Genomic DNA, 27,979 nt, shown 5'->3' on the forward strand with positions numbered 1-27,979 from the left:
CAGTTTTATTTAATAATTTATTTTGAGCAGCACATAGCTGGTCCAAAGCAATAAAATAATAACAATAAAACAGCATTTTAATTGAGCAAATACAAATATTCCTCTCGTCGTGGTTTCAACTCAAATTAAAATAATGATAACAAAAAAAAAAAAAAGAGTCGAGAAAAATATTGCGATGAAAGCAGTCAATTATGCTTCCTTTTCTCATTTGCATGTCATTGCATTTTTGCAATCAACAAAAGTATGAAGTGTTATAAAGGCTTAAAGCTGTTGCCGCTTTATTCACATCTTGATATGATAAAGTTTAAAGTGCCAGCTTTGGTTATCGGCGACAAGATGATGTTGTTGTCTGCATTAAGTTATGCTTGCAGTTTGCAATCTGAAGGTATAAATGGATGTAAATGTAATTAGGAACTTCTTACGGATTTTACTTCTTCACGATGATGTTTATTATTTAAAGTTCAAGATAAGACTGAACTTTAGTATGAAAAGGGGAATTCAACTATGTACAATAAATATTATTCAAATTCCAAATGACCGTTAAAACAATCACGCCGTCTTGAGGACTTCGAAATTTTAAAACACAACAAAAAATTAAGCAACAGTAAATTTAGATCGATTTTATTCAAAAATTAAATGTCAAAAAATCCTACAAATTTATGTCCGTCTACCCCGACGGCTGCTAGATCGCTTAGTTGCACTTTTCGATCGAGAGCGACTAGATGCACGGCTACTTGATTTACGTGTTGGTGTACGAGAAGAAGCTCGTCCACGTGATGTTCCACGGCTGCCTTTGGCTGACCTACTTCTCTGACGTTGTACAGGCATTGTCATTGTATCTCCAGCAAATGAGATCATTTTTTGTGGTTTAGATGATGAACGACGACGAACAGGTTCTGCATTGTCATGTATTTCTTCTGGTTCCAAATTTGCTTCATGTTCCATTCTTAATGACGGTGTACAGATCTCACATGCAGCTGAATCAATTGTTATGCTTCGCATTGAATTTTCACTATTTTGAGATTCTGAAAACTCGAAAAAATCAATATTTGACTTCAATTAAATGATGTTCATAAGTTACCTTCTTGAGACAAAGGTTTAGATGCTGCAAAATTGAATGAATCCATATTATTATTCAGTTGAAATATTTTGAAATTATTGAAGTGGTTTTGTTGAAATTAAATTGATGAATGAAGAATTTCTCAGAAAAATTCAATTTCAAAGCTTACTTGGAATTAAAAATTTCAACATTTTATTTTGAATTGTTTTAAAAATTCCAATGAATGCTCAGATCAAGATGTGAATATGAAATATATTTTTATTCACTGCTTTCGTGATGTTACGGAAACAATCTAAAAAGAGTAAGGAAGTCATATAATAATTTATGTCATTCAGAACGCAAATTGGTAATTGCAAGGAGAATTCATAATGATAAGTTAAGAAACTGTGGATGAGAAGTAGCGTCGAATTCAAGTTGACTTCAGTTGAAGTTGATTTCAAGAAGACTAGGCTTGAAGTTGACTCCGAGTAGATTTAACTTGAAGTTTACCTCGAGCAGGCTTAACTTAACGTTGACTCTGAGTGGATTCAACTTGAAGTTGACCTCGAGCAGGCTTGACTTGAGGTTGACTCCATGTAGAATTGACTTGAAGTTGACTCCGAGTACTTGAGTCGACTACGCTCAACTTCAAGTTCTGTCTCATTAACTAAACAAAAAAGACTTTTTGAACTTGATTACGTCTCTGATTAAGAAGACAATTGTTGAAACTCATAGCAAGCTTTTTACCTCGTGATTTATTTTCATCAAATCAACAGAATTGAGTCAATAAAAAAGAATTTTCCCCTTCTTCGCTCGTCTATTCATATCTAGTTAAAAATTTATGATAAAACATTATTTGCGATACTGTCGACAAGGAACAAAAAAGTATTTTCCAGACTAGCGCCATTTCAAATATTGGCCGTTATTATTTGAATGAAAACACGGGGCTAAAATCTATGTTTTTAAAAAATAAATGACCGTTGAAATTTTTTAAAATCAAAAAATACGTTATAAAGAATAAATCAATATTTATTTAAATTCTGACGTATGTAAATGTTATCTTTCAAATGAACAATGATATCAATGATCATTTGAGTCTTAATTTCATGGAATTTCATGAAAAGAACTGATAATTTTTAAAAAATATTTTTTGTTGTTTACATGTATATCAACGATAAAATATTTTTTGAATTTTCGCAAACAATTTCGAATCCTTCGAAGCCAATGTCGAATCCTTTCGAAATGAAATGGCGCTAGTCTGGTATTTTCATAAATAAATGAGCATGACTTGCGAAAAAACACATAAAAAAGTTCAAATTTATGCTCGATATGATTGACATTGGTGAAGAGAGGCAAACGGATGGAATATGATTAAATTTCAAGGTTGAAAAGTTTATTTTTTGGTTTTACGAGACTTTTTTTTGGATCATAAAAATTAAAAGCATGATGAAGATTGCTTCCTAAACGGAAGGAAATGCCGACAAAAGTGAAAGTTTTTTTTTTGGGGAGGATTTAAGTGGTGATAAAAAAAGCAATCAAATTTTTTAAAGATTTCACTCATAAGCTGTTAAGAGGGGGTCATTGAGGATGATACTTCAAATTAATGAGTTCTTTATTGCCGCGTAATAATTTTTTTAAGGGATTTTTAAAGCTTTATTTTTGCACAAAATTAACAGGTTTTTATTAGGTATTTTTAGATAGCTAAACAGGTTTTTGATGTAAAGGAAGACTAAGGTACGTGATTTTGGGACTCGGAGTAATTTCGAACAACACAAATGAAGAAGGCTCCTCCAAAGCGCTTTTATCAACACCAATTGGAAGTCGCTTCTATTTAGAACTCATATAGAAACTATATAGCGGAAGAACTGGAGCTGGTTCCTTATGGATGTTACAAAGACACATGTAGTCGTCACCGTATCGAAGCCACAAAACCACACGGTTCCGTATGGAAGCCACAAAGCAACATGGAGCTGGTTCCGTATGGAAGTCACAAAGTCACATGGAGCCGGCTCCGCATGGAAGCCACAAAGCCAGAAAGTGATGGAGCCTTCTTCATTTGTATCACTCGAGATTGCAACTTTTAAGCTCTTTTTGATACAAAACCTGAATCAACTTCCAATTCAAATTTGGCAGGACTTCAATGTAAAATTGCTTCAATATGAATCCAGATTCTAAAAGAATTGAAGTCCAGACTTCAGTTGAGGTGCCTTATTGAACTTTTGGCCTCTAGACTGGATTCCTTACTTTAAAATTGCTCAAAAATAAGAAAAAACTGTTGCGAACAATCAAAAGTTAGGCAATCCATTTATCCAGTTTTAATCATTACCATTCACGTGCTTTTACGTATATAGTTAATTTCCACTTAAATCCATGGCTTTTTGCACCATCATCGTGATTGCAAATCGATAGCACGTTGATGTGAGGCATGAGTTGAAAATAATTTGGTGCAAAATTGATATTAATCCGTTGTAGCTTCACTAATCAAGTTTGGTAATTATTCGTCACACGTTAATTTGATCTGCAGATGTAAAAGTGTGGATGTAGCGATGGTTGTAGCAACAATATTCATTTTCTATGCAGCCTGAAGCATATTTGTATAATTTCTAAGACACAAATTGAAATTTCAAAGCTTTAAATTCCAAACAAACAAAAATAAGAAGCACAAAAGCATAGAAACGTCAAAATTCCTAATCTGATTCTTTATAATAAATTTTGAGATTACTTTTTCCGGAGAAGAAAAAACAATTTTCAATTTTGAATTCCTCCTTGAAACTTAATTCTTATTTATTCTAGCAGATATGAATCAAAAATTTAATAACAATAAAGATTTGGAGCATTTAAAGAGATTCCTCAAATATTTAATCATCAAATATCAAACGTTTGTGATGCTCAAATATCTTTGTTTCCCCTGCTGATAGTTTCTTAAGGTTTGTGGATTAAATGAAGTTGAATTGTGCTATTTATTAGGAATATTTAATGTTTATTCTTCGGAGTTCAAAAACAAACTGAACTTTTGCACAAAAAGGGGTTTTCAACTATGTAAAATAAATATTATTCAAATTTGAAATGGCCGTTGAAACATTTTATTAGATTTTGTTGAATTTCTGACAATTTTCATGGAATTTTTTAAAGATTTGATGGAAATTTGACTCAAATTTGATTTAAAATCCAAGCACGGAGTCAATAAAAGCTCTTAAAACTCCAATATCCCCACTTTTATGTGACAAAATCCAATGCAAAAATCACTTTGATCAAAAATTCATTTCTTTATGCATTTTCATTCTAAAAGTATCAAAGAATTCTGACTGCATAATCTCAAAATGTTCAGCAAACTTTAAAATGCTTTGTACGATTTCCACAAAGCATGAAGATTCCCTTTAAACTCAAAAGAGAAAGAGATGAAAAAAATGAAAGCAAATCTCAAATTGCAAAAAATAAAAAGTTTCGCCTCGATTCCATCCTTCGTGATATCATCTTACACACATTATATGAAAAATTATTCACAAGAAAGTTTTATTACGTCATAAAAAGAAAAATTTTCCCCTTATTCACTCATCTCATTCCACATCTACATAGCACTTCATCTCATTACTCAATTCATATTCCTTCTGTCTTTTTTGTGCTAACACCATTAAATTATGTTCTTATGTATATGAATGCCGTTACATAAAAGTTTTCTCCTTTTTAAAACTTTTACACATTATGCAATGGGTGAACACAAAAGGAAGTAGTAAAGAAAAGGCAGAATTGCCTGCTGGCGGTGGATAATGTGCTTTTTTAGATATTATCATTTAAGGAAGCTTTTCTTGTGTGTTTAAATGTGATGTCATGAGAATATTTATTTATTGGCAATAATAATGTAATGATTGAGGAGATTCGTATTTGGTGGGGATTGAACATAAGTGCTGCTACATAAGTTATACGATGGCTCGAATCCGGAACTATAAAGAGTCCAACAGAGCAGCACGAAGCTATATGACTGCCAAAACCGGTCATATGGCTATATCATTGAGTCGACTTCCATTTGATGCTAATAAAAGAGTTTTAGCGGATCCTTAAAAGCTTCATGTTGGAATTTTGTTTACTAATCTTGTTCGGGTCATATCCCAGAGCTTCTCAATCTTTTTCAAGAACTGCCATCCTTTTTCTGGTACTTCTGAATACTTTGTCGTCGTACGTACTAGTGCAGTGCTTCTCAAGCTATGCTCAGCATCGATTCACAGTAAAAAATAGATGAGTCGATTCCAAACTTCATCCACTTACTGACTACGCCGCTGCAAATAGTCGAAAAGAATATGCCCATTCGGGTCTAAGCCTGAATATTTCCCCAACAGCATGTTGTTTTTGTTTGAGCATTACTAAATCGCCGCATTAACGGCAAAACACAAAGTTCCCCTGACGGCACCATGACGGCATATTAAGACCGGATGTCTTACAACAAAAAATGCAGTTCCTCGCATTATGCTGCTCAAACTTTGTACTCCACGATTTGAAAGGCGACTTTTACCTACAGCTTCTAAGAAGAAATCTATTACTGACAAGACTTTTTTTCATGCCATAATAAATTCAAGACCTTCATGCCAATTTCCATAGCTATATTCAAATTAAGATAAGGCAGACCAACAAATTCCATCTAAAAATTTGCCATTTCTTCTTTCTGGCAATTTCCATTCAAAAGCACAAAACTTTTTCTTGCCTTTCTCATTTTATTGCTCCTTTTAAATGCTGGCCATAATCATTTAACTTTATAGTGGTAATGTCGGTTCCTTCTTTTTTCCTGCCGTATAGGATAATGAAATTATGAAGAAATTTAAGTGACATAATAAAAAAGGACCTTATGCTCGTGACTTATTTGCACTTGAACAATATGTTCATTTCCCATTTTTTTAACTGTTTCATGCTTTAAAGGTCAGTAGGATATTTGCTCAACAGAACTGCTACAAAGTCCTTTTGTAGTGTGAATGTGACAATTAACGAGAGGCGTGAGAGATGAGAAATGCTTTTTGTTGCTGAGTGTTTCAGTGGAATTGCTGTGAAAATTTAATTTTTGAACTTTTGTGCTGATGACAGGAGCAATTAAGGATGTAATTAAGTAAATATCTGAAGGATGCAACTTTTGCTTTGATTTGTGAGTCATCAGTAGTTTATGAAGGAACTTACAAAGGGATGGGGAACACTAAATGATGACAAACGGTTGTATTCCGACATTTGACTGCCATTATCAGTAAGGGTTCCGAATGCCGAAACTTTCCACATAGTTTCGGTCTCGGTCTCGAGAATTTGACGATACCGAGACTTTGGAAACCTTAATCATCAGTCGTTTTTGACCGACTGATTCCAATGGGAGCTGCCGGTCTTCGCTAAGTAATAAAGGAAGTGTATTTACTTCTCAGAAGCTCCTGCAGAAGGTTTGAACTCCCGTTATATGGATCATGGCATTATTGGAGCTCTCGCTATCTCTCTCGCTGCTTTTAAAATTTCTGACCCGTATCTTTATCCGACGCTGCTCAGAGGTTCAAATTTTGCTTAAGGCTGCTCAGAGGTTCGAAGTAGACAAAATTCCGAAAAATATCTAATTTGGATATGCTTGGACTATCGGATTGTATAATAATCTTCAAAAATAATCAAATTTAAACAACTTCTGAGTTTTAGATTCGATGTCAGTGTTGTTTAAGCTGTGAATCACCGATATTTTTTGAAAATACCATGAAACGTACGCCGTATGTGATTTTGGTCTAGGCTAACCACCAAAGTGTACCTTAAACCGTATGCCGTAAGCGGTTTTGATCCAAGATTACCACCAAGGTGAGCTGTGCTACAAGAAAGCTTGAACAACACTGCTCTATGACCTGCAATTCAATAAATTACGATCAAATCATTTAAGCAATGCAGCAGTACTAAATAACACGGATGCATTGTAAATAGCCATTAATTTTAAATACGAGTAATAATAATGAGCATTAAAATTCAAGGAAGCGGAAGCACATAACACTGAATACATGATAATTCACCTGAGCACAAAAAAAACGGTTTCATTTAATTTAACATTTCACAGCTCGTCAATTTCCATGTAAAGCACTTAAAATGTTACCAAACTCATTCCCATCCTTTAATTAATTTTTGTACTCATTTTTGTTTCAATCATACCTGTACCAAATGAGCATATTTTTCCAAGAGAACATCTGTTACGAAACATAATTACCATAAAAGTTCTCTACCTTCAACTCGTGCTATAAATCACATAGATTCATCATATTTCATTTTTCTACACTAACGTCGTTCCTTGATTGATGACGAATACTGATGGAAATTATAGATTGACTTTGTTGCCATTTTACTGTAATTTGCATAATGTTATGAGCAAACAAGTTATGTACGTAATAATGTCAAATGTCATAGTCATAAAAATACATATTTATTCATCTTAATTAATCTCATCCGTCGATTGCATGTGATGCTCGATGTCACATGATGAGTAATCACTTTTTGGACAAATGTAAATAAAAAATTAATTTTATATGTTTAAGCTTTATAAGCTTTGGAAGTGGACAAATAATGGTGGGATGTAGGATGTTATCGATGATATGTACATGATCATTTGTGAGTCGAAGTGGCTCGGTGGTGGAATGGTTTAGTACTTTGGTATAAAATTATTGCAACATCAACCAACTCTGAGATCGTGGGTTCGAAACTAGTCAGGATCTCAATTTTTCACATATCCTTTTTCGAATCGTATGAAGTGGAAACGCGGTTGAAAGCCTAAGTTTGTCGGTTACAAGTAGCAATGCCATCTGATTCCACTTTAAAATGATGATCTCCTGAGTTTGAGTAATCTGTCGCTCGCTCACTCGTTGAACAATTTCTAGCTTGCTCTCAAGAGTAGAGCAATTAAAGATTAACTCAAGTGAGCATACTCAACTAGCATATTTAAGTAGAGTATGCTGTCGAGAACATGTTCGCTGCCTGGTAGAGAATGACAAGCCGTAAAGCACCCTAACGCAGCTTTGGATCCAAGGGTGTGAACAGCTCAAGGTTTTTGTTTTTTACAGCAATTATTAAGGAAAGGCAGTTTGGCAATCAAGTTCAACAAATGCGCATTCGACTCTAAAAGTGCGACAGGGTATGATCCTATTGTTATTACCGTATACTTCATGGCATTCGTGTAATCAAATACAAGAGTAGGGTGATTGGGTATCTCCCTTAATGCACCCATTTTACTAATCCCTCGATTATACCTCGAGGCTTCTTGATTGGTGTCACTGGTGCAGATAGCAGCTTCTTGAGTTTAGAATTAGTTTAGAATCAAATTCCTGAAACAAACAACCAGCAATTAGGTTAACCAAATTTAAAGGCATTGTTACATTCCATTTACAGCATTATGTAAAGACTTTATGTAACTAGAAGCTTTTTATCAGCTAGTTTTGCTTCCAAAAGCTTCATCACATTATTGATAAACTGAATTAAAAATCATCATGAATATGAGAAGTGAAAAATTGAAAATTTAATTTTTCCATATTTTTCCATATTTTTCATTTATTACATATTAATCTCATTTGGTCAATATCAAGCAAAAAGCATGGCTAAATGAAAAAGGGAAAAAATTATAAAATTGGATTTTTTTTTCTTAATTAAATTTTAACTATAAATATCGATACGATCTTTATGGCCTTTGTACTATAGGGATTTTGGCCGTTTCAGTGGAAGAGAATATCCATAAATACCCATATCGTCGATGAAAGCTTCAAAAAATATATTGCTGTTGCTGCAGTGATCATTATATGAACTTTTTTTCATTTTTTTTGCTCAATATCCAATTAAAAGGAAATGCTGATAAAAATGAATAATTTAATCGTGGAAAAATCTCATCGGAAAACATTTTTCATGGCTCACTCGGCGCATAAAAATACATAAAAAAAAGTTCGGGATGAAATATAAATAAAAATTATTGCAGTTGTCAGGAAGATTAAATGAAATTTGATATCTGGATGCAACTGTGCTTGACCTGAGCTGATGATATTTTTGGGGGCGAAAAAATATGAAATTTATTAAAATTAAAATTCATTGAATTGGAAGGTTTATTGACTGGTCAAATGTCTGAGAAATTTATTCCGGGTTGTTGGATTGAGTTGAAGAGGCTTGATATGTTTTGAATATGAAAGGTTAGTGGGTAGTGTTCTGTCCAGAAGTGTATGTTGCTGCCAGAGCGACACAAATAAAGAAAGCTCCTTCACGGAGCTTTTAAGCTACCGGGAGTTACTCGACTATATGGTAAAGTGTCGTATATGAATTATACCTTTTCTGTCTTTTACTACTCTTAGGTGACCAAATGGACAAAAAAAGCTGTCCATCCCATGCCATTATATGAATCTTTTCACATTTTTGAGAGGGTGTAAATGATCCAAAATTCTGATTTCTCTAACTCGTCAATCAACAATCGAAATGACCAAAATTCAGTCTTAACGATGACGTCAGAGCACCTTCAATTCATATTGATGATCTACCATCAACACCGACGCCGTGTAACGATTTCTTACAAACTATAGTGTTCTGCTTAGGAATTCACATCTGAGTCCAACACATTCCTCCTTTAATCTTCCACCGACACCATCCATGTCATTGACAATATCACTAAACACGTATCAAAATATTGTAGGTTATCAGTCATGCTGAGATATTCACAAAGGTCATACAAATTATTAAATTTATTCTATTAAATCCAACATAGTATAATTTGTGGCTTAGATATATGCGTCATATGGAGATTTTGTTATAAAAATTACTGAACTAAAAAAAAACTTCTTGTGGTTTTCATATAAAGAGCATGTGACTGACTTCAAAATTATCATCGTGCTTAGAAGATGTATAGCTTGATCCTTAACAGAAAAAATCGATAATTCTTAAGGTTGCAAGACACAGCTTGCTTATAATATGGAAAATTTTGCCATATCTTAATGCTCTGCATCAGTAGACTCAAATGACTCAAAATGATAAAACTTGGTCACATCCCAAAATTACAAAAATAGTCCAACAAAACCAGACTGTCAACAATATTTAAATTTATCACATCTATCTCATACATACATATATCTCTGATGCTATAGCCAACAGAACAAAATTATCCATCACCACTTGTCAAAGTGTGATTAATTCTTTATTCCCTCGTACACACATATATATCCATTCATGTATTATGAATAGCAGCACCCGGCATCAAATAAAGGAAAAGAAAAAAAAAGTTTGCCATGAAAACAACAACAAAAAAAAACCCTTCTGTAGCAGCAGCTAAAGCTCAGTGAGTAACAACAAAAAATATACAATATTCAAATGGAACTTTCAGTTCTGTATATGCTGATGGCAAAATATAAAAATGTGACATAGAGATGGGAGCAAAAAAAAAATTGAAGATATCACAATGAAAAATGAATTTATGTCATTACATCCAGCATGCTTAATGTTGCTTTTTTATGTGCACTGCATTCATTCTTGAGTCAGGGTTGGAATTGGGGTTTTGTTACTGTCAAGTTATTGCAGTGTCAAAGGAAAGTAGAATCTGATCCTGAAGGCACACTGCATAGAAATTCTCGAATTTGGCCCAATGTGAACAACGTGGCACTATATTCATGCCATACTCAATGAAATCTATCCTCAGGTCAGAATCAAGTCATCATATTGCCAGATTTATGATCGTTCTACTGAGGTTTTCCGAAGTCTTAGTCTCAACATCAAGACTACCCGAGACGTCTTGGTTTTGATCTCGGCATCAGGAACCCTTAGTTCCTACGCTTTGAACTTTCCAGGTAAGCTATTGTAAAAGAGTAAGGCCACTATAGCCGAATGGTTATGAATCTGACCGTAACTCTATGAACGTTATGCGTTCAATTCCTTTCAAATTTATTGATATCAATGGGATTCTCATCCAATCGGCATACATTTAAGTGCTAATCACATGTCCGAATAGCACGCTGCCTCAAATTTCAATTTTGCCGTCAAATAGTCAGCCGGTCATGGTGTCATCAGTCATATTACTGCCATAGAATCAGTAGCATAGCAGTGCTTGTCGTTAAATGGTTCAAAAGTCATCCGTCATGTGATCCTGTCAGGGATCCATCATATAAACTTGACGTTAATGCAACGACATCGCAGTGCCTTGTATACGTTTTGTGCTGCTAGTGACGACAGTCCAAGTAGATAGTATAATTGGCACTAAACGGCATCTCCTTATGCATTGCGACTCCAGGTATTCTAATTATACTGTCCGTTTGGCTGTCTTATGAACATCATTTGCAAGCGACCAGTTCCTCATTATAATAAAAGATTGCTTACTTTACCCGCAAGTCCAAAACAAATGCCCAACAGACATCCAAAATATTATCATAATTTTGTATAAACATCAACCATCATCCATTATTCCCTTTTATCTTGATTTCACAAAATTAAGATCCAAGACCATCTCTGTACAAAATGTGCATCCAAGTTAAAGGCAAACGAATGTATAAGACGAGCGTAAATAATGAATGAATGCGAATTAGCCAAACAGCGAACGGGGTTAAGAGGCTAAATTGTTAAGTGAAAAGTTTTTGAGACTTCAAAAGTCCGTGCATGACTGCACAAGTTGTATCTGTAAGGGAAATATAAAGAAATTAAATAAAAATGGAACTGAGATTATGATGTTACACGGTGAGTAAGCTTTTTCATCCCTTTAAGCATGAGGATATTTAATTAAGAAATTTTTTTCATGAAACTTAATTCAGCGGGGGGTGCTTTTTTTGGTCAGAGGAAGTTGCTTTTCTTGCAGAAATGCTTTTAAAAGTTGGATGGGTCTGATATTATCTATAAATGGTAAGGGAAGTGCTTGAAGTTTTGTATTAATTAATATTTTTTCGGTTTTATGGAAGGTTATAGGGGTTATAGGATATTGCAGGACAGTAAAGTGGTTTAGAGGAAGTGGCAATTGAGTGACAAAAGCAAGTCAGCTCATTCTGAACTTTATTGGAATCAAAAAGCTGTTTGACTTAAGGAACGAGATGAATAAACTGAAAAAGTATGAGGCCAAACAACGGATCCCGGATTGGACTCGAACCTACGTCCATTAACTTCCGGTAGCAAGCTCCTACCACTGAGCTGTTGGGGATTACTTGACCTTGTGGCACGTTCTTTATGTCCTCCTTACTATTCTCATTTTTGGGGGATTAGGAAAGCCGAAGTCTGACTTCGAAGCTGACTAAATGTCAAGTTCATGCCTTCTTATGGTATTTGAAGACGTCCGAGCTCTGTATCGAGTTATTTACTTGACCAAACAACCCTGCCTGAAGGTCGGCAGCCCCACAATCAAGAAACGAATGATAAACTTTTCAACCGCCTAACAACGATGTCCCTATGCAAGCTACAATGGACTATATCTCATTAAGAACAAGATTTACTGCTTCCCAAAACCTCAAATCGCCATTCTTAAATCACAATATCTAATCCATAAATCTAATCAAACACAAATTTTATTGTACCATCATTTTCGGTCATCAATCCGTTGCCATATCATACACATACACAATATATTTAATGAATCCCAAAAACCTAATATGAGGAAAATTTCTATTTGACAATCATTAGACCGCACAAACAAAATAATTTGTGCCTTTTTTTGTTGTAAGCTATACAGTTTACGATGTTTACGTTAACATGCATGTTAAAACTTTTGTATCGAAAAACAACCACAAAAGCATCGCCGCAAGCTAAAGTGGAGAGAAATTATGATGTGATGAAAAAATAAGAGGCAAGCAGATATTACATTGATGGGTGGATGTGAATGGATTAGGGGTTTCGTTTGGGAAGATGGAAGTTGATGGATGGATGGCTGGACTGATGGTGAGGTTGGAAGCTGTTGTTGAGATTTAGAATTGAGGGATTCTCAAATTAATTGAGTTTGTTTGAAATTTTGGAATTGACAGCTGATAATTTTGTGAATTCTAGCAGTTTGAGAATGAGTTTAGAATTCGGGTAAAGCCAAAAATCGCAGATTTTCATTTCTTGCATTTTAAATGCACAGGACTGTTCTATAAAATAGGGTTTCCCAAAGTCTCAAACCGACAAATTCCGACAGATTATCGAGACTGAGACTGAGACTGAGACCGGGAAGTTTCTGTTTTGGGATTGGCATCGGGGACCCTTACCATGTAGGTTAGACCAAGGCTAAATTCCTGCGTTTTTTGTCTAAAGGCCTGGATTTGGGATGAATCCTGGTTGGCATTCAAAGTCGCTAAGGCAAAACAGCATAGCTACACAAAGACAATTCGTGGTTGATAATATTAATGATGATTCGTCAGACTACTCATCATAAACCTAGCTGTAGAGTTTATGGTGAAATCCGACCCACTTCTTTGATGAGTAGGATACTATCTCTAGACTGCAAAATAAGGCTTTAGTCTCTCGAAATTCAAAGGCAAGTTTTATATTCATGGAGCTTTAGACAACGCAGGTTTGATCCTAAATCCACTTCCCCGCCTCCTCATCTATCCCTTTTTACGCCCCTAATTCTATCTACATTATCAAAAGCTGATATGAAATGTATTAGAGAGGAAGGGATACAAAAACATCCATAAATGACGATGACGTCAACAAATAAATACAAAAACAGATTTCTAACATTTTAAAGCCATCCCAAATTTCAATGGTTCCCTAAGCTACACCGCATTAATATCCCAAAAAGTCAAAAAAATCCTTAAAGCATCCAACATTAAATTTCATGCCGACTTTTTTCCCACCCTCTAGAGATAATTATAATCCCGAAAGATTATACCACCATTAAAAAAAGCTGGATATAGGATGAGAAATGTGAGCTATATGATGTATTATGAGTATAATTAAAACTAGCTTAATAGCAAATAAAGGAAGGAACATGTAGTAAAATTCCTCTTGTGGTTGCTCAACATAAGAAAAAGTGAAATCTTTTTTTTTTCATATCCAACGTCGGAAATTTAATTTTTTTTTCTTTCCCTTCCTTTACTTCAATCATTGAAAAAGCGAACAGCATGTGAGTATCTAACATACATTTCAATATGAGTGTGCTATGTAGCTTGAAGCTAATTTTTGGTTTTAATATATATCCTTATGAATGCATTAAAATACAGCACACTCAAAATTTTGAATCAGCGTTCGCTGGTTGAAATGTGAGATAATGTTAGAGAAGGAACGATGATGAGAAAATTAAGTGCTTTTTATGATTCACGAAAAAAAATGGAGAGCTTTATGTTTTGTATGCTCATATTAAATGTATGAATAAGCATATTTGTTTAAGTACCGTTGCTATGACTGTACGGGGGGAAATGTATAGTGTGATTTTAAATATTGTACATTGCTAAATGATTTAAAATATGTGTATAATGAGAAATTATGTTAGGGAATGTGTGGCGGGAAGGTGGAGTAGATAAAATTGAATGGATTTTTTTCGGAGACATGAATGCATTTTTGAATCAAATTTTCAAATGTCAAATAGAATTGGGAAATTGAGGATTATTTTTGATGAAAAATACAGACATTGGTCATTTGGCATTAAGCCCATTAGATCCATCAAAGCGTGATGTCTCGTTTTTGTAATTGTTGATAGAACCTGAACCGTACCATCTCATCAATGTTGTACAATCGTAACCTTATATCGTGCACTCCGTTACCCATTGATATGATACAAGTATGCTACTTTGGCTGGACCGTACCAGTGGTGTATCTATATAGTGTCGTATCCAGTGACACATTTGCAAAATACACCAGATTCTGTTTTTAACAACCCTGGTCGTATTAAACAGTATCAAAATCGGATCAACACTACAAGAATTTGTCTATTCAGATCTGAAAGATCCAGATCTTCGCTTAATGTGTGTCTTAGGGATAATGACAGCTGAAAGAGTGAAGGTTCGCAAAATCACCGTACTCAAGCATAGACCTATTGTTTACAATGACAACAGATACTCACGAGATCATGGAATTACTGTGTGATCAACGATGTAAAATTGCTGGGAATTAGAATCTGGCAGAAGCTATCTAAAGACGGATTCAGCTTGCAATGTACTCTAAACGCGGCAATGGAACCTCGTGCGTCTTAGTCAAGGAAGTAAGTAGTAAAAGATATCAGAAACACTTCTTTGTTGACATTATTGTCTGTAACCAACGAAGGAAAGCTGTGAGCCGAGGTTCTACTGCATATTATTCAAAAAAGGACATGTGAAAATTTCGTATGCCGAGTTTCGAACCCATGATTTCTGGGTTGATCTGCAATGAAATAAGTCCCAAAGAACAAAACCACTAAGTCATCGAGTCACTTCGTGTCACCTAATTTTAAATGAAATTCAGCTTAATTCAACATGATAAGAAAACATGACAGAAATAATGGAATTAAAAGTCATCCAAATTTTAGATGAGCTATTTCCTTTTTTTTTTTTTTTTAAATAAACTTTTTATTCATTAAATTTTTAACTTAATTATGTACAAAGTTTGGATACATTTTATTTGTATTTAAATTTTTAAAGGATTCTGGCTTATCGCATTCATCACTTAGTTTTTGATTTTATTTTGAAATTGTTTTGCTTTAATTTATGTTGTGGTTTATTCGGTGTTTCGCGACGCAAGACGAGTGTTGAAATTCGCTTGCAACTTTCCGACGTAGTCCTCAATAGAGGGTATTTTTGCTTCAGTATGTAGATCTGATATCCTTTCATATCTTGTTTTGTTGAGAACAATTCTCAAGAATTTGTTTTGTAGTACTTGTAGTTTTTGTAGATGTGTTTTTGCCATCCGTTCAAATGCTGGACAGCCGTATGTGAAGATGGGTCTCACGGCTAGCTTGTAGATGAGAAGTTTGTTTCGAACGTCGAGATGTGAGTTCCTGCTGATGAGGGGATAAAGTAGTCTTAGTGCAGTGTGAGCTCTGTTGGTCACATATTCTACATGCTGCTTTAATGTCACTCTTTTGTCGATTATCATTCCCAGATATTTAGCTTCGGTTTCCCATTTGATGTTTTCGTTGAGGAATTTGATGTTGTCTCTTGGAAGTTGCCTGGAGTACCTATTTGTGATGAATAAGGCTTGAGTCTTCTGTTTGTTGAGATTTATTTTCCATTTGTTCATGTATTGTTGTACTTTTCTTCCAGTGTGTTGTAGATGTGTTACAATATCGGCTGAGTTTTCTGCAGAATGATACAATGCAGTATCATCTGCGAAGAGTGCGATATTGTTGGTTGTTTCTCTTACAATATCATATGTGTAGATGTTGTAGAGAGTTGGTGAAAGCACTGCTCCTTGTGGTACTCCGAATTTGATTTCATTGGTTTCTGAGAACTGACCTTTAATAAAAACTGAGAAAGTTCTTTCACTTAGGAAAGATCTTACAGTTTTTATAAGTGGTAGTGGAAACCCTAATTTGATCATTTTAAACAAGAGTCCGTTATGCCAGACTCTGTCAAATGCTTTCTCCACATCTAGGAAGATCATTCCTGTTGATTTCTTCCTGCTTATGTTTTCCTTTGCTGTTTTGATTACTTTGATGAGTTGGTGAGATGTTGATCGTCCTGTGCGAAAGCCACACTGTTGAGTCGGAATGATGTTGTTATCCTCCAGATGCTCGTTTATTCTATTCAGCAATACTCTCTCCAATATTTTGCTTAGGGAACTAAGCAAGCTTATTGGCCTATAACTGCTCACTTCGTTTGCTGGTTTGCCAGGTTTTGGGATCGGGATTACTTTAGCTTTTTTCCAAACTTTCGGAAAATAGTTAAGTTTGAGACACGTGTTGATGATGAACTTCAAATATTCGAAGCCTTTTGGTGGAAGATTTTTGAGGAGTATGTTGTTGACATCGTCTAATCCTGGTGCTTTAGGATTTTTCAGATTTCTTACAATGTATGAGATTTCCTCTACATTTGTAAGTTCTGTGCAGTCACTATTTTCTCCTTCCAATGCTTCTTTCACTGCGTTGTCTACTTCCTGGGTATGTACTGGGTTGTCGTCCTCGAGTGGATTTTCGTGAGCTTTACGAAAATAGTCACTGAGAACGCTGGCCTTTTCCTTATTAGTGATGAATGTTCTATCTGCATCAATCAACGGTGGCATCGATTTTGAACCTTTCTTGCAATGCTTTGCAATCCTCCAGACTGTTTGGTTTGATGGTTGGATTTCTGAAAGCCGCTTATTCCAGTTTGTATTTTTGAGTTCCTTAATTTTGTCTTTGATGACTTTCTGTAGAATGTTTAATTCAGTTTTGATTTGATTATCTCTGCTACGTTGCCATCTTCGTCGAAGACTTCTTTTCGTCCTGATTAAGTCTTTGATTTCTGGTGTGAGCTTTGTCGATTCAAAGTTGATCTTTTTCTTCTTCACAGTTTTGTTTCTGGAATCCATGATGAGTTCTGAGAATACTTCGATATGATGTTCTATCTCCTCTACGGTGTTGCATGGGTTTTCCAGAGTGCTGTCTTCGATGCGACGAGTTATATACGATTTGAATTTTTTCCAGTTGGCATTTCTGTAGTCATATCTGTAAACTGCGTTGTCTGTTCTGTCAACTTTGGATGTCCTGATTTGAAAATACACAGCGCAATGGTCACTCATTGCCTCTGTGCATTTTAGTTCTGTAGTGTTCAGACTGGAATTTGAGAGCATCAGGTCGATTGTTGATACAGATTTCGTCGGATCTTCTGGATAATACGTTGGTGAATCGGGGTAGTAGATCATGAACTCCCCGGACATATCCTGTAGTATTGTCCCAGCTTTGTTTGCTACGTTGCAATTCCACTCTCGATGTTTTGCATTGAAGTCTCCGCAGATGTAGTAGTTTCCTCTGATGTTTGTTATTTTGTTGATGTCATCTCTTAGATGATCGTCTATTTCCTTCCTTTGCTTCCTCCTGGAAGATAGACGGAGAGGATGTGGCAGCTTATTGATTCGTTGATGAAGACTTTTATTCCGATGCATTCTATTAGCTTTGTGTTGTAACTTGGTTGAAGCTGATGTTTTAGATTTCTTTTGACAATGATCGCAACACCGCCTTTTGGTCTATCAATGCGATCAAATCGATGAATTACGTAGTCAGGATGCGAGTCTACTTTGGAGTTTGGTTTTAGGAATGTTTCCGATATGCACGCAACATCAACGTTTTGCATGCTGAGGTAGTCGAGAAATGCTAACATCTTATCTGCAAGGCTGTTAGCATTCCAGTAAATTACGTTGATTCTTTGGTGACTACAATCCATGTTGACTCATGTAGATTTTGGCAACTTTTTGGCCGATGGCTTGTTGTACCTGTTCCTCTTTTAGGTACTCTGGCTTTTTGGTGATGATTTCGATGAATGAGTTGATGAAGAACATGCATTCATCGATTGTGCCTTGGGCTGGTGAAATTTGTTCCTTTGTATTACCACTGGATGAAGGTTCAGGATCGACCTTGTTTGTTTCCAAGGTTAGTGAATTGAAGTCTAGGTCCATAATTTCTACAACCTGCGTTGAGTTCTGTTGATGATTGTTATTGGTCTTTGGCTTTGACCTGTTGTTATTTCCATTCCTTCCCCTTCTCCTGTTTCTTCGTGTTTTGTTTTGATTTCCCTGATTTGAGGGTTTCTGTTGTGGATGATTATTTTGCGATTTTATGGTGACTGGTGCGGAGGTTTCAGAAGCTGGTTTTCTAGATGTTGTTGGTACCGGTTCTGGGATACTCCTAGCTGGTCTTTGTGATGTAAATTGATCAGATCCGCCTGATCGTTCACCTGCTTTTGATGTTGGTGGAGCATTCCTTTGTCCAGCAGGATTTCGTGGAATCCTTTGTTGTTCACCTGATGGTCTGTTTTGATTTCGGTTGTTGTCGTTCGTTGATTTAGCTTTCCACTTCTCGATTATTTGTTTCCTGATGTTGCATTCTTGTGAGATTGCTGTATGTTTCTCGCAGCAGAAGTGACACTTTAGTTTTTCGATTGGGACCTTGTTGGTTTCAATCGAAATGTAAGGACAGGTTTTTGAATCATGCTGTTCAGAGCATCTGAAACAGATTAGTGGTTTGTTACAACCACGTTGTCCATGACCAAACTGCAAACATTTCGAACAGAAAGAAGGTCCGTTACGCCTGTTGTTGTATTTAGCCCATTTTACTTTGAAGCCGTAGACACAGTTAACCTGTCGAAGGTTTTCCAAAATGTTACCTTCCTGTACTTTATTAAAATACAGAAGGTAGTTCTGGTCGTCGTCGTTTTCGTGTCTCCTTTGTTTCATTGTCATTTTGACAATTTTAACTGGTGATATGTTTTCCGTTTTCAACTCCTTTTCCAAGTCTACGATCTCCATCATTGGAAGTCCGTAGAGCACGAATTTCATCTGTGGTTCCTGGTTTGCATAGGTGTGAAAGTGGTGTTGTTTTTCTCTGAGGAGTTTGATGAATCTGTCGTAGTCGTCCCAACTCTCCGTTGATACAACTTTTGTTTTGAGTTTATCCTTTTTGACGTTGATCATAAAACTCCTGGGTTGGTTGTTGATCTGGTTCATCAACCTTCTGATCTCCTGTCCTCCACCACTAGTTATATGGATCGGTGGTGGTTTTGGTTTCTGCTGTGATGTTACGTTGTTGTCTTTCGATGATGATGATATTTCACTTTGTTTTGGTTGTTCTGGTGCTTTGCTGTTATCTCCGCTGAAGTTGAACAATCTGTCATCGTACAGATTCGTCCTGGCATTTGAGAAGTCAAATTGTTTTTTGTTGTCATCTTTCTTTTTGCTAGCACTAGATATCTTTTTGGCTGGCGCACTGAAGATTTCAAGTTGGCTGCGACGTTTTTCTGCCCTTAATGGTTGGACGAATTGATCCATTGTTGTCTGTTTTGTTTTGAGATTTTCCATCTCAATGTCATGTTGCTTTTCGTTGTTTATATCCTCGGTGATGAGAGTTGTCACGGGTGCCGAATCTTGTTGTTGAGATTCAGGTTGTTTTTCCGAAAGTTTTTGGTTACTTTCCTCGTTGTTGAGATTTGTTGTTGTTTCTACCATTTTGCCGAACAAGTCAAAACACGTCTGAACAAGTTGAACTGAGATTCGAAACTTTAATCTCTGTTGTTGTTATCTGGAGCTTTTGAGAATTTTGAATTAATTGCGGAGCGAATCAAAAACACGTCTGTTCCCTTTGACGGACCGATGTGCTGTCTGAGCTATTTCCATTTATGCTGCATTTAGCTGTCAAATCATGGAATATTTTTGATAAAAATTTATCTTGTATTTAAGCCATTAAAAGCATATTTAATGTATGACATCCCAACTATCATTAATTCAGAAACTAAATTGCTTATTCCATTTAATCAAAAGGATCTTTCAAAGCTTGCAACATGATAGAAAAGATTAAGATCCTTCAAGAAGCTCAAATGTAAAGTTGATTAATGTCTCAAGGAACAGCAAATGCCATGGAAACTTAAAACTTTTTTTTTAATTCACAACAAACAAGCACATTTCTCATCTTTTGCTCTTTTTTATCTCTTCCTTCATCCAATTATTTTAATCCGCAATCCACACAACATAATCCGCCTGTGTACAGAAGCGATGCATAAGCAAATGGCATGAAATAATGATGAAGATGAATTTAACACTTTCCATATTATATTTTATTTCAAAGAGCATTTCCAAATGCTTTACTATCATGTTGTGCACATATGGGAATATAGATAAATTAGGGATGCTGAATGGTCGTGCATTTTAAGATTTACTGAATCATTTGTTTGTTCTTTTGGGATTTTTTGCAGATTTAAAGTTCTATGACTACATGATAGTGACTAATGGAAAGTATTGTAATGTTATGTACCCGGACACAAATTGTTTTGTATGAACTGAGTTGGAATGGCTAGAATGATGTATCCTCGAACCTGACTAGACCATTAACTGTGATCGATTCTAGGCATCATACTCGGATCCTTAATGTTGATTACAAGACACTTTAGCAATTTGCCAATACCAGATTCCATTAGGATTGGGTCGGGTCCAAGTGACACATAGAGTTGCCAGTGAACTGCTACTTTGCCTTGATCCAGAAGTATATTCAGGGATACCTGAACCTCTATTCTGTTTTAAAATTTGTCACAGAGACATTAAATTAAAGATATCTGGATTACTACCTAGGACAAGGATTTTGAGTCGAAGGATTCGAACCTTTTTATTGACGACATTCGATTTTGAAGAGTAACTTCAAGCTGCAAAATCCTTTATTGAGATTCGAACGCATGTTTGTGGAATAAATGCTTAAGGTTTTTGGTATGAAAGAATTTGACTGGTTTGACTGTTTGGTACAAAACAAGAGATTACATTCTCCTACCATTAATCCACATTATCCCTTTTACAACTGAAGCTTGACATCTGGTTCCAAAAGCCCCACCCAAAACAAGAACACAAACAGAATATTGCAATAAATTAAATGGTGCGAACCATCTGACACTAATTATTCCTGTTTTATATTCCATGTACCAACTGTATGCATGTTGCGATCCAGTCATTTGCAATAATATTATTGTCACTACAATTTTTAGTCCATTTGTTGATTATTTTTAGGTTAAATTTTAATTTAAAATCATAAAAAATTGCAATTGAATTTTAATGAAAAAAATTCCATAATTTGTGATATTAAAAAAATGTTTGTGGCTGAATAGGATACAAAATTGCCTCCCATGTGCATCATTTTTCATTATCTAAACATTGTGGAATTTTAATGAAAAATTCTATCGCAGCATAAATTGAATCAATAAAATTGTCAATATTGTGTACAAATTATGTCATTCATTTAAATGTTTACCAATTTTGCCAAATTGCATAGTATTTCCAAATAGATTGTAACATTATGTCTACAACAAGGGGTCATTTGCTTCTCAAAAGCACAATTGTTCTGGTTTCAGGACTGCATGACTTGGATTTGATGCTGAATTCGGACCAACTTCATTGTCATGATGACATACCTCACTGGCACTCGAGCACTTGTTGGTCTATCTCTTGGTTGGCTGTCATATTGCACTTGTAGGGCCGAAGCTCAAGCACTTGTACCAATAATGGTCCAGGACCTGATAGGTTAGCATATTCAATATAAAGCCTCAAATCGTTGTTCCTTTGTCGTTAAGCCTTGGTCGTCGTTAATAGGTCCAATCCGGAAGTTCCATTTGGTTTCTTAGCTCGTACATGCTCGGATGTGGACATGCTAGGTCAACGTCCTCTGTATTAATCAGAAGCTCGTTTGACTCTGTCCTACTATGAGGGATGGATTGACGGTCGTGTTCACAGCGAGAAGGATAGGTTGTTGCTTGATGACGCTTAGGTATGGCTTAAGTCATGCATGTATTCCGCATTCACCACCTTTAGGAAGTTATCCTGTTGGCATAGAACACAATTTCAAGTCCCTAAACACTCATCAAACCTTTAACTACATCCCTAACAAGCTCACAACCCCCCCAACAAAAATGTTGACAAAGTCATTTGAGAATTGAAATGGAATATTGTGAATATTTTTGCAATTATTATGAAATCATTGAATAAAATAATCACAATTGGATAGAAAGCTATGAATGATGTCATTATTATGAATAATGTTATCTGGGATTTACTGAAGCAACGCACCGACCATTACATTTTTTGTAATGGAAAAGTTTGAAAGAAAATAAAAAGACGAGCATCAATTTGTGTTTGTGAGTTATGAGAAAATGGGCATGGTTGATGTCTAGTTGATGTGCTTGGTGCTGTGCTGGGCAGCCTTTTATGGCAAACCTTGGTGGTAAGCCTTCAACTCGTTCAGCGGCACATTAATGTGCGTCGACATAGAGGCTACATCCATCACTAATGGAGATGATCTCCAATGACTTCAAATTTGAAAATGGGAAAATGGCACCAACTCTGGACGTGAATAAATTTTGAAAAAGTTTGCTTTAATTTATTTGTCTTCGAGTTTCTGAGCTTTTTTTTTTGAATGAAAATATTTTTTTAAGCATCAACTTTTCTCTGCTTTTCTTATAATAGATAAACAGGATTGGGATCGTTCACATGTTAAGTCTTTAGGACAACTAACTTGGCAGAGCTCGAAGTCGACTCGGAATTTGTATGAAAAAGTCGACTCAAATTGACTTGACTCCTAATAAAATTGGAGTCGACTTTGAGCTCTGGGACTTGGTGATTCCAGAGACACTTGGGTCGGGTGCTGGATTTAAGATCGACTAACCGACTTTACCGCAAGTAATTTTAGACTGGTCTCAGATTTTGAATCGATTAACAAGCTAATGCTATTCTTCGTCCATAAGTCACAACATATTGCTTGACATCATACCACAACAAACCCCCATCCACTTTGTGAAGATTTTTCAAGTTAAATTATCTTGTTAAATCTTGGATTTACCTTATTTGTTTGGCATGATGCTTGAAAATTATACAAGGAGGATTAAGTATAAAAATAAATATATATCATTTCTGTAAATCTACAAAAAAGTTTTTTTTTGCAACTAGCAACCAAAATAGCTTGTGTACTTGTATATCATAATCATGTCCTAGATTCATAAGATGAATACAACTTGAGATAGCAAATTTTATTTCCGGAATAACTATTTATGTCTACTTATGTTATGCTTATTATACTACTAACTAGCAACTCAAGAAAAAAAGGAGTCCGAACAGCACATAATAATTTTTGGGGAACTGATTCGTCGCTGAATTAACGGACAGATTGCTCTGACAGTATTATGGGAGTATTTTGGAGAAGAAGACGGAAGGGACGGGCGTTTTGGGGTTAAACACAACATTTTGCTAGGGTTATTGCTCAAAAAGATTCTGGCTACGTCACTAGTCGGCATTGCATTGCTTACTTACTGGCCGTACGGATCAAATGTGTTCCTTGGTCTACCTCAAATGACGCCTAAAGCTGGCTCAATCACTGGCCTTCCGTTTGTTAATTTATCAATACCAAGTGCAATACTGTCTCTATTGACAGCATCCTTCCAAGAGTTCTTCTGGACTACCACGAGCTCTTTTGGGATGGATTTATGTCAGATCGATTCCACTCCATCAAGCCTCGCCTCCATCGTCTTATAATATCAGCATTTCTATAGAATTGATACAATTTTGCGTTGCTCCTACATTTATACTCGGAAGGAGATCCCTTCTCTCCTCTGTAAAGGCTGATGTTCACCTATTTTTAATCCGAATTGTGGCACTCGGGAATTATTTTTCCAAGTTAATAATAAAACTCTATTTTAATTTAAATGGAATTGTGTAGTTCAATGTGATATTCAACATTGGAATAATAAGAAGTTTATCATTATAAAATAGGGGCTGTTCACATGTTACGTATCGCTTTGAATGTCTCCAGTCTAGAGGTATCTCTATCTATACCCTAGATGGGTTGAAGAATCACTTACTTACTTACCTACTTTGCTGGTCATCTAGATCAATTGTGATCCATGACCTCACTTAGACGTCTGTCAAAGCTGGTTGTATCGCTGACTTGCGTCTGTCAATTACTGACACCGACTGCCATGAAATCTTTATCAACAGCTTCTCTCCATGAGTTCTTAGGTCTTCATCGCGGGTTGAAGTATTGCTGCATCTTAAACAAAGATAATCTTGTTCCATGGTGCTTCTGTTACGGCAAGCGGGATGGATAATGAGGCAGAGGTGTCAAAAATTCACTTTTTCGCGTTACATAATAGCTGAACAGCCCCACCTAGAATGAGAAATGAAGAAAATTATTAAGTTATCGAGAGAATATAGTCTTTATTCCCATTATTCCTATATCTTCCTTCTACGGAAAAATTATATCGAGGATAATTATCAAGTGAGTAGATAAAGTTTATGTGTGTGGGAGTGGGGATGTGAATAAATTGGAAAAGAATGGAAACATAATTGATAATTGAATTTACTGTTGCCATTGCTTTCTTTCTCTTAATGTTGATAAAATAAACTACAATGTAGATACGGATTACATAGACTTGCAAAATATTGTTGTAGTAAGAGCAATTAAATTGCGAACAGAGAAAGTTTCAAGTGCAAAATTTACTTTAAAAAAAGAGATTGTTTCATTTTGGGGGATTTAATGTGAATTTATGGGATTTATTTTACAAAGTTGGATGGAGTTTATTTTGATGGTATCGGTTATTGATGCTTATAGGATAAAAGACCTTATTGAATGTCATACAGCAGTGACATTAGAGCGACACAAGAGTGACATTAGAGCGACTTTAGCGTAACACTAGAGCGACACTAGAACGACACTAGTGTAAAACGTGTGTAATACTAGAGCAACACAAGTGTAACACTAGAGCGGCACAAGTATAACACTAGAGCGACACTAGTGAGACACTATCTCGACACTAATGTGAATCTAGCGCGACATTAGAGTGACATTAGAATAAAACTTTGCTCAGTTACATTAGAGCGACACTAGTGTGACACTAGCACGACACGAGTGTGACACTAGCGCGACACGAGTATGACATTAGAACGACATTAGTGTGACACTAGAGTGATACTTTGCTCAGTGACATTAGAGTGACAATAGTGTGACATTAGTGCAACATTTAGACAACACGATTTTGACATAATACAGAAGCTTACAATATTTATGGTGGTGACTCTGTCCTCATACCAGATTCAATGAAACCCAGCCTCAGCTTAAAGTCAAACCAATCTGGTACCAGATTTCCGACCCATTTCCACGCCATGTGCTTCTCGGGCATGAAAAATGAATTCAAAATCAAATAAATGCGCTAATTTTCAAAATTCAGCTACAGTAGCGTGCAAAAGTTTGAAAACACCTTAATTTTTTCAGTTTTTTGGCTATATCTTTTACAATAACGTCTAATATTAACTGAAATTTTTACTAATTATGCTTCTTAATTAGTTTAATAAATAAAATAACAAAACTTAAACTTTAAATGTAACGGTTTTCAAAAATTCAAATTTTATTAAAATCACTGCCGTGCAAAAGTTTGAAAACAGTATAATTTCTTTCAAAAAATTAGTAAAAAAAAGACAAAATTGTCATTTTTGTGTATTAATTGTGCTTAATTATAAGAGATAGAATAGTTTTTGATATATTAGAAGTGAGAAAAATATGGGAAAGACAAAGAAATTTTCAGAAGTTATAAAAAAGTGGGTGATAAAAGCTGTTCAGGATAAAATTCCTTATTGAAAGATTTCTGAGTTCTATAACATCTCAAAACCAGGAATTAGTCTGCTCCCACAAATGCTCAATTGGATTAAGGTCAGGATTTTGTGAAGACCAATCGAGTAGTCTGACTTTTTTCATTGTAAAGAACTGCTTTGCAGATTTTGGAGTATGCTTTGGGTCGTTGTCTTGCTGGTATATCCAGTCACGAGGCATTTTATTGTTCGCATGAGGTAACATCACGTTCTTCATAATGTCCAAATTTACCTGCTGATAAATTATGCCTTCTATGCGATGAATAGGTCCAATACAATAACGACTAAAACAGCCCCAAGCCATCACGTTGCCTCCACTATGTTTTACAGTTGGAAGTTGGTATTTAGGATCAAAACGAGTACCTGCTGGACGTCGCACGAACTTCACACCATCAGAGCCAAATAACATAAATTTCGATTCATCACTAAAAACCAACTTTCGACCATTGTTTTGCAGTCCAGTTTAAGTATTGCTTCGCCAATTGAACTCTGGCTTTACGGTTCTTAGCAGATATCAGTGGTTTCTTAACTGGACGTCTTCCAAATAGTTTATTCTTACGTAGGCGACGTTTAATGGTGATAACACTACAATTTGCTCCATGATATTTGCTCATCATTTGATTTAATTGAACAGCAGATTTTTGAGGATCGTTCTTACTGTATCTTACCAACATTCTTTCAGACTTTTCACTCATTATACTTGGTCTTCCTGAACGTGGATTGTTCTCAACTGTATTCTATTGCCGTAATCTCTTGTAAAGCAGACTAATTCCTGGTTTTGAGATGTTATAGAACTCAGAAATCTTTCAATAAGGAATTTTATCCTGAACAGCTTTTATCACCCACTTTTTTATAACTTCTGAAAATTTCTTTGTCTTTCCCATATTTTTCTCACTTCTAATATATCAAAAACTATTCTATCTCTTATAATTAAGCACAATTAATACACAAAAATGACAATTTTGTCTTTTTTTTACTAATTTTTTGAAAGAAATTATACTGTTTTCAAACTTTTGCACGGCAGTGATTTTAATAAAATTTGAATTTTTGAAAACCGTTACATTTAAAGTTTAAGTTTTGTTATTTTATTTATTAAACTAATTAAGAAGCATAATTAGTAAAAATTTCAGTTAATATTAGACGTTATTGTAAAAGATATAGCCAAAAAACTGAAAAAATTAAGGTGTTTTCAAACTTTTGCACGCTACTGTATCATTACAAGATATCATTTCAAACTAGTTATTTTGCTACAACCAGCACAAAATGATAAAACTTAATTTTACGATTCATAAAACTTTAATTGTGTATACATAAAAGGGAACAAACGGAAGGGAAGACGATATGGGAGTTCTCATATAAACTTTTACAAGGCAAGATATACCAAAAAAATAAAATAAATAAGGATGAAATGGAATGTTTTGTATGTGAGTGGCATAAACATGCCTTCCATACATACATATGGCAGAAGCAAGCAAGCTTCACGTCTATAAAGTTTTTTGTCTCATACCAAAATAAGAACTAAATTGTTAATTGAGGCAGAAAATGAGAATTTGGTCAGCAATTCTTATTTTTTTTTGGCAAGCTTCATAATTAATTAATATTGGTAAATTGAGTTTGGAGAAATTACGGTAATTAATGAACAAAATTGTCATACATCATTCAGTTCCATCCAATGTGTTCATCTTGATGCTTCCCAAAAATTGCAACATCCCTTGAAGCTGTCTACAATCTCTGCATCAAAATCGGAATCATTAAATCCTTTTCATG

General features: G+C 35.3%; 1 protein-coding gene across 1 annotated transcript; it reads right to left on the reverse strand.

Annotated features, from left to right (window-relative positions):
• Nucleotides 1-657: 657 nt before the first annotated feature.
• Nucleotides 658-26,907, reverse strand: LOC139093768 (uncharacterized protein DDB_G0287625-like). Its single transcript, XM_070644598.1, has 2 exons — nucleotides 26,712-26,907; nucleotides 658-1,025 (listed from the first exon to the last, which is right to left on the reverse strand). Exons 1-2 carry the CDS (start codon nucleotides 26,905-26,907, stop codon nucleotides 658-660), a joined length of 564 nt encoding a protein of 187 aa, XP_070500699.1.
• Between the last annotated feature and the right edge of the window lie 1,072 nt (nucleotides 26,908-27,979).

The sequence above is a fragment of the Chironomus tepperi genome, unplaced genomic scaffold (genome assembly GCF_022539635.2).
Source record: "Chironomus tepperi strain 1889 unplaced genomic scaffold, CSIRO-AGI_Ctep_v1 contig_337, whole genome shotgun sequence".
NCBI lineage: Eukaryota > Metazoa > Arthropoda > Insecta > Diptera > Chironomidae > Chironomus > Chironomus tepperi.